General features: G+C 44.4%; 1 protein-coding gene and 1 long non-coding RNA gene across 3 annotated transcripts; both read right to left on the reverse strand.

The window, feature by feature from the left end:
• Positions 1-1,906: 1,906 nt before the first annotated feature.
• LOC147156120 (uncharacterized) lies at positions 1,907-7,684 on the reverse strand. Its single transcript, XR_015092000.1, has 4 exons — positions 7,455-7,684; positions 5,207-5,347; positions 2,370-2,554; positions 1,907-2,062 (listed from the first exon to the last, which is right to left on the reverse strand). It is a non-coding gene; the product is annotated as an uncharacterized LOC147156120 (long non-coding RNA).
• A 254-nt stretch (positions 7,685-7,938) lies between these two features.
• On the reverse strand, positions 7,939-13,447 carry anxa13 (annexin A13). 2 transcript variants are annotated; one of them, XM_086066266.1, is made up of 11 exons: positions 13,293-13,447; positions 12,193-12,268; positions 12,033-12,127; positions 11,782-11,949; positions 11,663-11,696; positions 11,384-11,463; positions 11,189-11,257; positions 11,010-11,111; positions 10,027-10,102; positions 9,832-9,944; positions 7,939-9,306 (listed from the first exon to the last, which is right to left on the reverse strand). In XM_086066266.1, exons 1-11 carry the CDS (start codon positions 13,305-13,307, stop codon positions 9,187-9,189), a joined length of 948 nt encoding a protein of 315 aa, XP_085922392.1. In that variant the 5' UTR covers positions 13,308-13,447; the 3' UTR covers positions 7,939-9,186. The 2 variants fall into 2 exon arrangements, with proteins under 2 accessions (XP_085922392.1, XP_085922391.1); XM_086066265.1 differs by having other exon boundaries at positions 11,782-11,952.
• Between the last annotated feature and the right edge of the window lie 1,307 nt (positions 13,448-14,754).

Below are 14,754 nucleotides of genomic sequence, written 5' to 3' on the forward strand. Positions count from 1 at the left end.
TGCGAATTGACTGAAAATGACATCAGGAAGTCACCGCTCATCTCTTTTCTGCCTTTGGTCAAATTTGAGCACTTACGCACCGTGATGTCATTCTCAGTCGACAAGTGGCATAACAGACCCCCCCCCCCCCCCCTACAGATTTTGCATCTTAAAAGGTAATATTTTTGTAAAGACAATTTTGGACTTGACCTCCCTTTAAAATGTACAATTAGCATAACATTGATGCTAATTTCCGTTAGCCTGTCTATGTCGTTTCACATTATACGTTAGCATTTAGCTAGTGGAAAAGGTTGCAGATTTTCACCCCCGTATGGCGAGTGGGTCAGGAACATGAACAACTGTACATTGCATATTGAAGCGAGTAATTCTTTTTCCGCAACACCCGACAAAACGTCTTCTTGATCATCACAACTATAACGACGACTTGCATCATTAGGATTGTCGTGATGAAAAAACTAAACTAGCCTCGGCTGAGCTAAAGCACGACATGACGACATGACAGTCTTTGCCTGCAGTCGGTGAAGCACATTTAAGTGTCGGCACGCCGGCTCACTCGACGCGACCTGCGGACGATGTCAATGATGCATCGCGGCGGGCCGTGCATGTGACAGCTGCTGCGACACACGAGAGCGAAACCCGAGGACTCGCACCGGACACCTCCAGCCTAACAAGGGGGATTTGCGCGCGCGTGTTCGTCTGGCCGCCACTTTCGGTTAGTAGTTGCTGTTTGTTGTGTGGCGCGCACGCAGCCTGCGTACAAAGCGCACACATAACGAGCAGGGCGGGTCACCGCCACAGAATCCACGGAGCGCCGGGATGCTCCGATGACCTTTACAAATTCTTACTCTCTCGAATGTTTTGTATGTTTTTATTTTTTAAAAGATCCATTTTGAACGGGCTGGCAGTGAATCCGTTACAAGAGCAACATCGAACAATAGCGGCGTTAGACTGCACAGGTTTCCAAATATGGCCCAACAAGCATTTACATTAGGAAGGCCTATGAACATTCCCCCCCCCCCCCATAAAATGTGTTAATTAAAACATATCTATTAATTTCTATTTGTTATGTATTCATATATGTCCTTGAATGATTAATTGTTTACAAAGCCTAAAAGCATCAATTTTGCATACATGCTCAAGTAAACAATGTATTAATTATGATTATAAACACCCAAAAAACATGGATTATTATTGCACTATTGCAAGAAACAGTTTTACATCATCTCCATACAATTCTGACGCTTATGCGTCTTATTTTAAAACTCGACCGTGGCATATACGTCATTGTCACTTTTCATGTCTCAGCTCACCAACGATTATGCAAATGGCAATCATTGTTGAACGTGTCAATCGCAACCGGCGCAGCTGTTGCAGTGGATGTCGTGAGAAAGTGCAGGTGTACCTAATAAAGTGGCTAGGGGAATTGTCATGAAAAATGATATTCAAAAATCTAAATGAAATGTATATACTGACCTTTCAGGACTGGCGGTCAGAGCTGTGGCGAGGAGAGGAAAGAAACACACGAGACACAAAGCGGCAGTGATTTGCACACGCACGCAAACACGCAATGCACTTAAGGAAACACACGTTTGCATTTACAGGCAAATGAAATGTTACCAAAAAAAGGACAAGAAGATGCAGAGAAAAAAAGCAACCAGAGTAAAAAAAAATTTTTTTTAAACATACTTACTGTTTGCGGATGCTTTTCTTTCATATCATGCGGGACGTTCCACACTGCCGTGTTTTCGTCATCGGACTTCATTTTAAAAAGTTAGACCAGTTCACAGACAGCCATGTTTGTGGGCAGCGGTGGCGGCGAAACAAGCCGTGACCTCATCCGGTACGCTCCGGTCATTCACACGTTCCTCCTCATAACTACTAAAAAAAATAATAATAATCACTGGCAGATTTTGAAGCAATCAGGCAAGACCCAATTTAGATTTACACCCTCGGTGTAGTACCAAGTTCTGCCACAACATGCCTGGCAGCACCGAGGTCTCGTAGAAGATCGGCAACACAATTCAGAGCACGAAGAAGAGGCCCGAGAAGGTCCCACGTGTCGCTGCGCGTGGGTTTTAAAGTGGTTGTTTGAAGGAGAATTCATTATTTTCAATTAGCGTAGCGTCATTGCTTATTTCTGTCAGCTCATCTTTGTTGTTTCGCATTACATGTTAGCATTAAGCTAGCTGACTAGCATTAGACACAAAATGACACAATTTGGCGTTTAAACATACAATATTTAATTTACTTTTTTTTTTTTTAATACTAGGTGGTAGGATCCGTCGTTTTAAAGGGCTATTTATATGATGAACCAGAATGTTCTCTATTGTTCTATAAAAGCGTTAATATCCATCTTTGTCAAGTCTCACCTGCGTGCCCGGCGAGGGGCCTCCACACGCGAGACGGGGGTCCGGTCAGGCACATCCTCCGGGCAGCGAGCTCATTTCCTGCTCCATCGCCTGGCAGATGACTCCCACGACGGCCCTAAGAGGCGTGTGATTGGGCCGGGCGCGGGTCCAAGCGCACACGGGACCCCGGCGCGCTCGCTCGCGCCCTGTCACGATACACAACAACACAAGTCAACGTCAGCCATTTGTTTGCAGAAAGTCTTCCCATTGGTGCACTTTTGTAACACTTTGATAAATCATTCAGGTGCTATTTCCATTTCCCGTTTGCTTTGCGAAAGCTGACACTTTCCCGCCTCATTATGGTAATTGACCCCCCCCCCCCCCCGCTGGAACCGCCACGTCACGCTAATTTGAGCTTCCATCATTCAGCCAGTCACTTTGACCGTGCCTGAAATAAACTCCGCATCTGCTCCCACAACTCCCTGCAGGATTAGGACAGTGCAGCGCCACCTACAGGATGACCTTTGGAACGGTATGAAGTTTCTATTTATTCACAATGTATCTTGTTATGTTTTATTTCCACTCTAAAACATTGCTAAGCGTAACTACGTCCTTTTGCCATTCTTCCTTTTTTTTTTATAAATACCGGTAGTTTGTTTGTTCGCTTTCGAACAAACTACTCAACTGTTCACTGGCTGCTGTTAAGTTTGTCTCTGCTGCTACTAATATCGTAAAACGTGCGTGGAAAAAATCTGTAAGCAAAATTCGTCTTGCAATGAAAATCTCCTCAAGGCAGATCTGAAAAATTGGATGGGCTAAAAAAATGTGACGTGTCGCATAAGCCGCTAACACGCTTAATTTCCCCGACAGGTAACCTACATACGGCTCTGCCTCTCACACGCATCATCCTCCATGACTGACGCTACATTTTTATTTATTTTTTTTACATTGATTACTATTCTTATGTTATAGAACTCATTTCTGTCGCGGGCTTTTTGATTTTCTTGTTTACAGATGCAGCAATATCATGGAATGTTGTTCTAAATGTCATATTCTGTTTGCCTTCACGCCTGCGTGCTCGCATTGCACAGCTGGGTCAAGTGCAAAAGTAAAAATGTTTTTTTTTTTTAAAAAGCAACCAAAAAAAAAAAAGTCTCCCTGAACACACAAGCCTGCGAGAAAAAAAGCAACAACAAAAAAAAAGCAATGCATCAGTAAGCCACTCATGGTGATGCTTGATTGAGTGATTGACAAAAGTATGGATCGTCTCTTGCTCTTTTTGTGAACGCTCCAATCAATACTGGCCAGCACGTTTGCAGCAAACCGGCAAGCATCTCGAACCCTGCGCTCAACAACAGCCTGCAAAAACGGATAAAAAGAGCGCACGTGTTCGCACTCGATAAATACTGAACGGGGGGGGGGGGGGGCGGGGGGCGCTGATTTTTGCAATGTGGATGCCTGCGAGGCGACTGATGATGAAGGAGGGAAGGAGGAAGGTTATTTACGCGCCGTGCATGAATGAAGTTCAATTGTGTGAGAGCAGCGGCCGTGAAGCGGCGTGACGGAGCCCGTCACGAGCCTCTTGAATGATAAAAACGGCGAAGGATGAAAAAAAAAGACCATTTGGCGAATATCGACGACAACCACACGCATGAAGCGCCGCGCGACCTGCGGCCGAGCCGGCAATCGTCAGCTCGACCAGCTAAGCATTTAGCATCGAGCGCCATTTCCAAAAATACAAAAACTCTTTTAGCGCCAGTCCACAGAAACATGAAATGACATATTTGATTAAGGGAGCAGTTATTAATAGACCAGTAGCAGAATTTTCAAGTCTATTAAGACGACCTGCATCAAATATCCATTTCAATTTGAAGGATATTATATTGGACCATAATTGCAATGTTATACTTCCGGACCGACAATGCATGAATAGCTGGACCGCCACCGCCACCGCCACCGCCGCCGCCGCCACCGCCACCGCCACTTTGCTTGGCCAGGAAATTGAGGCACGACGCCCGTGGCAGAAGAGCAAGTAGAGCGTTCCTAATTTCCTTCACCAGTTCCTCAAACATCCCACATCACATTTTTCATCGAGTATTTTAGTCTTTGACAGAAGACAAGAAAAAAAGCAATCACAAACTACATCTTAGCAGTAAACATCATGAGCTTGTCTTTTAAGAAAAGTACTCAAATTCTGTACTTCACGACAAGTCTCGGGGTAAACAGCAAGTAATAATTCCATTCCGAAACGCCTTCTACAAATCCCTCGGACTCACCACTAGGGGGGGATTCTCATCTGGATAGCTTCCACATTACGACCTGTGGTCACATGACCCCGCAATTAATTAACACCAATCATTGGCAGGAAAAGGTGGTGCTTTTCTGCTAATCTGCCAAAATCCCCCTCGTTGGATGTGCAGGAGCAAAAAGGACAACGGCGGACGAAAGACGCTCGCTCGCTCGATTCGCCGATCCTTTTGTTGCACAGTGCGTGAAATGTGCTCCAAATAAATCCAACAACTCAAAGCGGAGTGATTTTAGGCCCGGCACACCGACAGAAAGTGGACATTCTGCTGTACTTACAAAATGGATGTCATGTCCGACAAGTTCATGCAGAACTACAAAATGGCGCCAAAACAAAAACAGAGTTTATTTTGTATTCATATATATATAAAGAATACATGATTGTAAGTCCTGTGGTTGGAAAACAGCGCTTGTATTCAATTGTGCAGGTGGTGCTACTCCACTTACGAAGCAGGTGATTTTTGCACCGTTGATTTTTTGCCTCATTCTTCGATTGCTCCCACACACACACACACACCTTGCATTGTGACACGCGCACACACGCGGATGCTTACGTCACCACATGAGGAGCCGACAGCCTTCGAGGGCGGGGTCGTCTTTGTCGCTTGCTACGTCAGCCATGTTCCAGCACGTGGGAGGCAGGTGACATCGGAGAGGGGGGGGGGGGGGTCTTTTATTTGGGGAGCGAAGTCTTTCTGCAATGTGAACACACACACACACACACACACACACACGCACACACCGTCAGACTGACATGACCTGGGGGGTGAAAACAAGCCGACATTGGTCCAGCTTTGACCCTGCAGGTGCGTCTTCGCTACAGTAAACACTTGCATCTCGTGCCTCCTCCACACCTGCATTATCAACACGCACCCCCCTACCCCCCCCCCCCCACACACACACCAGAATACGTTGCAACCCTCCCCATTTTGATTTCAAGCCAGCATGTGTGTGCGTGCGTGCGTGCGTAAATTACCCAGCAGGCCCCCGCCCCCCCCCTGATAAGTGCTTATCAGTACGAGCCAGCCGGAGAGCAGAAAGCGCCCCCTGCAGCCCGCTTGACGACAACGAGCGACTGCGCTCTGGCAGATTAGCATCGGCGCCGCTCCTCTCCTGCGTTTACCCAGATCAATCTGTTGTATGAGGATTCTGTCATTTATTTTTTACGCCTCGACGACCTTTGGGCCCGGGGCGACTTGCATCCTTCACGCGCCGTTATTTGTTAGCAAGAAGCGAGCGGGCCTTCGCTCGAAGCAATAATATGGCCCGGTTGAGCATTTGGCCGTTTCAAAAATACACTTCATTGGCTTTCGAGCAAATATCAGTGAATAGGTTACCAAAAAAAAAATAATAATAATAATCCAGGAAAATGGAGGAATGCCAAACCACATCATTGTGCTGTAAATAATAATAGCATTAAATACGACAAAAAAATTACTGTTTGATTGTTAAAAATAAGAACGAATCATCTTTCATAAATGCCTCTTTTAAAAACCTGACAATTATGTAAATATGTAAATGTATCCGATTGTACAGTTTGTTGTATACTTGCATTTTGCTTTGTTTGGCTCTTTTTTTCCCGACGCTACATATGAGAAAATGTTGAATGCATGATAAATGTTGAATTAAAACAATTCAAATGAATTAGTGGTCTTATAGGGTAAACCCTATTTGTATGAAGTATGTTTTTTTTCTCAATGACTTTTTCCCCAATCCAAGCCTTTTCATCTTTTATATCGAAGGTCTCACGTCGCCGAGATAACAAGTTCAACACGCAACCGATGTGGGAGGGGTGCATGTGCAGATGCTCTTTTTGTCAAGGTCAGGAGGAGGAGGAGGAGGAGGAGGAGGACGAGGAGGAGGAGGAGGAGGAGCTTGGATTTGCTGGGCACCTGCAATCACAAAATGGAGTCCCAGCTGGTCTGAGATCAGTTAGAGTCAATTGAGGCTCATCACTTCCTTTGCAGGCTCAAGTGGAACCTTTTCACCATCGAGAGCGTCACCTCCAATTACATCCAAGCCCCCTCCTCCCCTCTTGCTGGGAGGACCAGCATGCACCTGTCCCCTCTGGCCATCAAGACCCCCTCTTGACCATAAAAAAAGACAGAATCAAAAAATCCCCCCCCCTCCCCCCCCCGAACGCCATCATGGCTGATGATGGCGAGGTGATGAGACGTGACGGAATGGGTTCACATTGCAGACAGGGGTGGGGGTGCTTATTTGGGCGGGTGGGCTCGTGTCTACACAATGTACAAATAACTGCTTGCTTTGTGGCTGGGAGTCGCTGCGATGGCCTAACAAAAATGTTTAGAGTTTGGTACATTTGCATTGAATCTATTCATTTAAAAATGTATTCACAAAAATACATTATTTAACTCATGTGCAAAACAATCATTTTAGTGTAATGTTCAAACATTACAAAATAAGCGCTCACTGTCAAATGTGTTTTTCAGATTTTGCCATTTCAATTTATATACGTTTGAGTAAAATGAATAGTTTTGTTTTAGTCGATAAACTACTAACCACATAACTCCCAAATGTTGCAATTTAGAGCAATGATTAGCATAAAATGACAAATGGACAAAATATGAACATGTTACTCGTATAAAAAAAATAATATTTTTAAGTACTGTAAAAGAGTACTAAAAGAAAGTATGACCTGTATGAGAACATGGATATCAATATTGAGGCTGTGGAACGAATGTTCCGACATGTTTCCATTCCACACATGTGGTGCTAATTGGCTTCGGACATGATGAGACTGAATGCAAGAAAATATTCACCAAAGTGGTTTTTACTCACGTTTGAGCTCACGTGGAGTTTGTAAATCACATTATTGCCTCCAACAGATAAAATAATGAGCAATAAAACGAAAAATGAACTAACTAACTAACAATGAAAAGTCATTCAAAGGAAATCCGCCATCTTGGACGTAAGGACCGGAAGCCACACGCTTGTATCTACCGCCGCCTGCTGTCTGTCTTAAATACTTTAAAAAAGAAAAGCCATTAATCCAAAGGAGACAAGCTGAATTTGATCATCATTGGCTTTTCTGATGACGACCGTGAACGTGAAGGCCTATTAAAACGCTGCCTGTGGCTCCCTCTGGAGGCTGGAGGCAAGAATGCAACTCCCCTTGGCAGTGAAACGTCACTTCACGCGTCCAACCATTTTCGGAAAAGATCAACATGCGGATACAAAACTTAAAATGACGTCCAAACAGGCCGTGAGCCATAACGACAAGATGGAAAATGGTACATTTTGACAAGAAGGAAAACAAGTTCAATTCATTACAGGGAACTTTTATTTTCTGCTCCATTTTCTTGGCAGTATAAAGGCAAATACAGAGAAACATTTGGACTTTAAGCTGACATCAACCGTTGAACACGAGTGGTACTTGAACGCATCTAATAATCCAAATGGCCTGTTCCCTTCCTATACAGTACTGTATTCCAAATAGCATGATTCATTTAACAATCTAGTTGTTAGTAGTGCAACATTACAAAAAATTAGAAAGTAAGATGAGGTGTATTGTTCTGTCAAGTCTTGCTCGGTGTTGTGTGATTATTGGACAAAATTACAACATTATGTAAATTAATACATTGAGAGGAAACAAACAAAACCAAATGACATTTCTCCCATTCTGTTCACGTCACTTTGCATAAATCTTCATTCATGCTCTTTAATTAGAAGCACTTACAGAACTGCTCAAAATGTGAACGTCGTCTCCCATTTCTGCGCCTTTTCAGTTGCAAAAATCTGCAATTTGTTACTCTGGTTCACATAACGACGACATGTTACATTTTCATCGTCCCTTTCAACTCCACTGCTGCAATCAGCTGAAAGTGAAGAGAAAGTGGCGAGAAAGTGAGACGTTTGTCCACCACGTTGCACGCCCACCACGGCACGTGACAACCAGCGGGACGTTCACACATTTGCACGCAAGACGGCGTTCCGTGATGGAGAGCAACGTGTCGCTCTTTCAGTGCATGTCGCAGTAGTTGTGGCCACGTGAGGTGATGCGTTGCAGGCGAGGTCCAGAAAGTCAAAAGGTCAGCCACAGAGGCTTCTACTCAACCGGCAGGTCAACGAGCTCGCCGTCGCCACCTGTTGACGAGAAGCGGCTGTGGCTCAATCCAAACTCTTTCAGGGTTTTTTTTCACTTTCTGGACCTGCCGGATTCGCCGATCCGCATTCGATTTGTGCAGGGATGAAGGAGACGGGCCTCCGCGTTGCGCGCAAAATGATTGACCGGAACCAGAAAAGTCAGCAGAGCAAAAGAAGTGACTTTTACCAGCGGTTGAAGAACGAGACGTTCGCTTTGCGTTGTTTGTGCCGCCGCGTCCGACGTTCTGACGCAGCCGGGCCGGTTTTTACCGGCCTGCCCAAATGCTGTAAAACGGTTTAAAAACTGAGCAGAGGTCCGTTGGTTAGTAACTTTTGTGCACAACGAACGACTAAAGGTCAAGGTCAAGGTTAAAAAGACAATCAGGCAACCGAAAGTCACAGCGGGTCGGAGGGCAAACGCTTGACCTCAGTGGCAGATGGCCAGCAGGAGGCGCTTGAAGTCGCCGCTGCACTCGTCCCGCAGCGCGTCCTTCAGGGACACGTCGTACTTCTCCAGGTACAAGTCCTTGATGGTCTCCAGGTCGTACTGGATGCCGCCGCAAAACAACACCGTGAGACGTTCGCTAACAGGATTCAATCACTTGCATCACATCCGGATTTCATTTCATTGATTTTATAGCTTCGAGGCTGCTTAATTGTTTATGCAAAATCTTTCTTAGTCTTATTGGAATAATATTCATTGATATTGTTTTATTTTAACATTTAGTCTCGTACAAAAAAAAGGTCTTTGATTAATTGTATTTTTTTATTTAGAAATAACTGATTATTTATTCTTTTAAAGTATCTTCATTTCATTTTTATATATTTAAAAAATTTTAAATATAGATGTTATTATTTGTGCTAGTTGACATGTTTTATAGGATGAATACACTTTTTTTTTTTATCTCGTAATTTTTCTCTTTCAACATTATCACAATGCGGATTCTTACCAAAGGACAAAAAACACCTTCAAGTTGGAAAAAAATAATAATAATCTCCAAAACTACACATAAGAGGTTGACTGATAAACACAACCTTGATGGATACAAAATTCAATCCTATTAATTCTTACCTCAGAGCGACACACGATGATGCGTATGAGCGTGTCCTCGTCAGTCCCCGCCCCCTTCATGGCGTCATTGAGACGTCTGGCAAAGTAGAGCTGCGGGTTCTTGGCGACTCTGACTGGACGTCGGTGGAGAGAAGAAACACGTGAAATTGCGTCTTGCGTGCGAAGCGCGACGCGAGCTCGCCGTCTTTCGCTCACCCAGAGCCACGTAGCATCTCTTCAGCGTGCCCGAAGTTTCGTTTTCGATGGCGTCCAGGATTTCCGTGCCGGACAGCTACAGAAGAACAAAGCAACGTTGCGGTCATCAAGCGAGCCGACGCGAGATGAACGCGCGAGTTCCAAAAAAGAATCTCGTCAGTTCCACCCAATAATTGTCCCGCAAAAAGAGGAAGTCTGCCATTTTGTTTTGAAGGGAAAGCCATTCGCGTTTGGGCTGACTATGGAGGTAAATTTGGTGCAAAACTAACTTGTGCAAAAAATGTGTACCTGTAGAAAAAAGTCTAAATTTGTATCTGTAAAAGTCGTGATTTGTATCTGTAAAAAAAATGTGTGCCTGTAAAAAAAATATTTGTGTCTGTAAAAGAAATGTGTACCTGTAAAAAAAAAAATTGTGTCTGTAAAATAAATTTGTACCTGTAAAAAAAAAAATGTGTATGTGTAAAACAAATTTGTATCTGTAAAAACAAATTTGTACCTGTAAAAGTCATGATTTGTATCTGTACAAAAAAAAAATTTGTACCTGTACAAAAACTATAAATTTGTATCTGTAAAAGTTGTGATTTGTACCTGTAGAAATGACAACTTGTAGTCAAAGAAGTCGCCACTAGGAGTCACAAGTGGGTTTTCTGCTGCTTTTCAGTGACGTGAGTTTTGCCCCATTTGACGCGCTACAAATGGAGCAAAACTAATTTGTACTTGTAGAGCGCCGTGATTTGTACTTGTAAAGAAGGGGGCGGGCTCTGGTGTAATGAAGGGTTGTTTTGACCAATCAAGTGAGAAGGATTTGAGCGGATTGGAGCGCAACCTCATTGGTTTAGCGAACGACGGTGGCGGGACTCGCGGAAGGATACAAGCAGGACACATCGTCGCCAACCAACATACATATTAAGAATACTGAAGTATTCTTCCTCAACATACATATTAAGAAGTATTCTTAATAGCTGACCTTTGTACGAACTCACCTGCTCGTACATCTTGAAGGTGGCTTGGAGCTGCAGGTGGTTTCTGGAGGCCAGAATGGAAGTGAAGGCGGACTCGTCCGTGCCGAAGCAACCCTCGCCCGCCTGCGGCAGAAGCACAAGTGGAATCGGAATTGCGTCCGCGGGCGGCACAAAATTCCATTGGGCGCAATTGAGGCGACCTCAAAGAGCGAGGCGGCGTCCTGCTCGGCGAGCTCTTCGTCCACCTCGTAGCTCTCGTCTCGTTGGCCCTAAAAGACACATGAGCATCTTGCTCGCACCACATCAGGCTTCCCGGCTGCCTCGTGAATATTCGAGGATCCTAACGCAAGTGGGCGGGGCGAGCCGGCAAAATCAACGTTGATCCATTTTGTCACCTGCATGAGAGCCGTGAGCAGGTTCCTCACGTCGCCGCTCGTGTCGCCCTCGATGTCGGCATCCAGGTCGCGCTCGTGGACTGAAAGCGGCGAGGCCATGCAAAGACGGGAAACGATTACCGACCGCGGCGTACGTTCGGGAGACTTCCTTGAACGTTCGGCGCCACAAATAACAAGATGACGTTTGCTCAGAAGACAACGCACACGAAAGTCCCGACACGAGCAAAGTGGCGTCATTTCAAGAGTCAAATTGTTTTCAGAAGGACAAAATGTCCTCACCTTGAAAGTAGCATTCCCTCAACAAGGCGACATCCTGGCAAAGAAGTCAAACATTCTCAATTGTCAATCATCAACAAAAGTGCCTTTTGTGGCGTTTTGTACGCAGCGACGCCACTGACGGAATTCGTGGCGGTGCACAAGATCTCCACCAGCACGTCCTCGTCGGTGCCCGCCCCCTTCATGGCCCGCCTCAGCTCCTTGACGGCGTAGACGACGGCCGGGTCCAGCATGGCCACGATGGCCTTCTCAAAGTTCCCCGCCAGCTCGCTTTTCAGCACGTCCGCCAACTCCTGCGCCGAAATACAAAAACAAACCTGAAGCAACTCGCATCGGGAAGGGAAAACAAAACAAACGCGCGCTCGCCACTCACGTCGTCGTACTTGTCGTAGTACGCCTGCTTGATTTCCTGCCGCTGATCTGCGCTGCGGTTGGCCAAGACGTCGATGATGGCCTGCTCGTCGGTGCCTGCAAATGGACTCTCGTCATCGTCATCATCGTCATCATCGAACCGGCGATGCACATTTGCTTACCGAATCCCTTGCAGGCTTTTCGGATGGCCTTGACGTCAGCGATGACGTCAAAGTCCTCGGCGGGCACCACGGTGGGCTGCCAGGAGACGGACACGCATCAACAAACCTCACCCCATAGTTGGACAAACATTCCAGGACAATTGAGCCATTTTTATTTTGTGTAGTGGCTTCCTAGCCGGTGTTGAAATGAGGACATTGTTTACGATACAACAACAACATCATTGATTGATGAGAAATGAGGACGCGCGCAGAATTGTGTTCCATGTCACGATCGTGCGTGTTGCTTTTGCAGCAGCTGAAATTCATCCAATTCAAGCCATGGAGGGAGCGAGACCACAAAGCTACGCGGAAAGAATTCCAGGCCCAAGGTTCTAAAGAAACACGAGTGAGCTCCGACCGACGCGACGTTCTGCGCCCTGCCTGCGAAAAGATCCACTTGGACCGCCTTCGCTTGAAAAGAATTCAAGCCAACGTTGATCGCGTTGAACACGACGTTGATTTCAGTGGAACGAGTCTGAACTTTCACCTTCGTTCTTCAAATGGACTGCAAGTTTTGCTCTGAGCTCAAAAGCCATCGAGTTGTGTTGGTTTTTTTCACCTCATCACACCTTCAGCGCAGCCGTTAGGTTTAACAATTTAACAGTACTTAGTCATATTTTCTTTATCCTCTGTCAAGTAATATAAATGTTGTTCTGATGAGCTAACTAGCTAACTAGATTGGCGAATGAGATCTAATCAAGCGACACTGTGCGCATGCATTTGCTTATTATTATTATTATTATCATGATATCGGGAGTAATTCAATTTCCTTGTGCACCTTCAATGGAGCATAAAAAGTGTCCCAGAAGTAACAAGTGTCGTGTTCGTGAACGCATCACGACCCCCCGCCGAGCAAGTAGCGGGCCTGCCATGAATTGCGCATGGGCGTGGCCTGCAGCTCCACGAACGTCGTCATGATTGGACCAAAATGAGCAGAAGAGAAACAAATCCGGAAAATCCGACGCCAAAACGGAGCGAAACGAACGTTTTTGCTCTGCGCGAATGAGAAAGTTTGCATTTTTGCTTTCAAAATGTTCAAGATTCGAAGGCAACACGACAACCTGGCAGTTCCCCATGACTGGAGCTGGAATTCGGCTGGTGATGATCCGCTGTCGGGCTTCGTCTGGACAAATGGACGCTGGTCTGGTCCGGTTCGGTCCGGTCCAAGGTGACAAGCAGGAGGGGGACGAGGAGGAGGAGGAGGCAGCGTTTGACGTCATCACGCACAGCGACTCGTTTAACTGTTTGCACTCCCACAACAAAACTTTTTTTTTTCCATTTAAAATGAAGATAAATTACAAAAACAAGTATATTTTTTCATTATTATTGACTATAATAAAAAATAAAAAATGCATTTGACTTAAATTTAAAAAAATGATAAACATTATTTTGATGTCATTGTTAATATACCAAATAAAATAAATGTCTAAGTTGAATAAAAATGAAATGATGCTACTATTAATTACATGAATAAATTATTCAATATATATGAATATATTTAAAGCACGTTTCTGAAAAATGTCATAAAATGTAAACAAACATTGACATCTAGTGGGCAAATGTGTAAACTGCATAAATGTGGAGACCTACGTTTTTGTTTTGTTTTTTAAAATAAAAGGCTACAGAAACAAAACCAAATAAAAAGTTTGGGGGGGGGGGGCATTCAAAATGTGCAATTTAAAAAGGAGTAGTGTTGAGTGAATTAAGTTGATATGACAAATGCAAATACACAAGATTAGTTTTTGATGTAATGACATTGTTGGCATTGTGTTAGTGATTTGCTTCATGTGATTTGTTTACAGATAAACTCCTGAAAACAGTAACTGCACTTTGTATAGAGCAAGCACAATCTGTTTTAATCACATGTAATGATAAAAAAAAAAAAATTCTCCATGCGAGTCTTCTTTCTACCACAGTAATCTTCAACAGCTTGAACTCTCTTTTTTGATGAATCTCATATAAAAAAGAAAAATGAAAAATAAGGGGGTTAAAAAGCCACCAGTGTGTTTCCTTTGTAAAAGCATCAGGTGTACCTAATGTTGTGAGCTGGTCTCATAACTCTTAGTTTATGTCATTAATTCCTCCCACTGCACATTTCAGTATGAATGACACACTCAAGTGAATCACTTTGTGTCCATCAACCTTCATTTATTGGATTCTTTTATGCTTCAGGCAGCCGTTATTGAATGAAGCCAGCCAGTGGAGGAGAACAAGAGGTTAGCATGTTGCTAAAATTAGCTGATGAAAACTGCTGACGTCAAAGCTAAGAGCTTTTTTTTTTTCTTCGTCTTTCTGAAAGAACTTGAGTGGTGTGACTCAAATGGCATCGCGGCCTCGGGCTTTGTGCGTGTGCACTTGTGGAATGTAAGTAACCAAGTACACTTGTACTTGAGTATTTAGTTACGTTTACTTCCGGCATTTGAAAACTCATATCAGTACTTTCAACATGAAAATAGGATTGTAACCTTTTTCAAAACCGTGTGACTTTATTTTCTTCTTGTAACATTCTAAGTTTGTTCTCGT

The sequence above is a fragment of the Leptonotus elevatus genome, chromosome 21, assembly GCF_054856555.1.
Source record: "Leptonotus elevatus isolate MCC_2025b chromosome 21, RoL_Lele_1.0, whole genome shotgun sequence".
NCBI lineage: Eukaryota > Metazoa > Chordata > Actinopteri > Syngnathiformes > Syngnathidae > Leptonotus > Leptonotus elevatus.

Excerpts from the sequence above, each read along its gene's own strand:
- anxa13 (XM_086066265.1), bottom strand. Across the intron at positions 11,697-11,781 it reads TGTGCACCGCCACGAATTCC|GATGTCGCCTTGTTGAGGGA; the intron begins GTCAGTGGCGTC and ends CTTCTTTGCCAG. Across the intron at positions 11,258-11,383 it reads TGCTCACGGCTCTCATGCAG|GGCCAACGAGACGAGAGCTA; the intron begins GTGACAAAATGG and ends TGTGTCTTTTAG.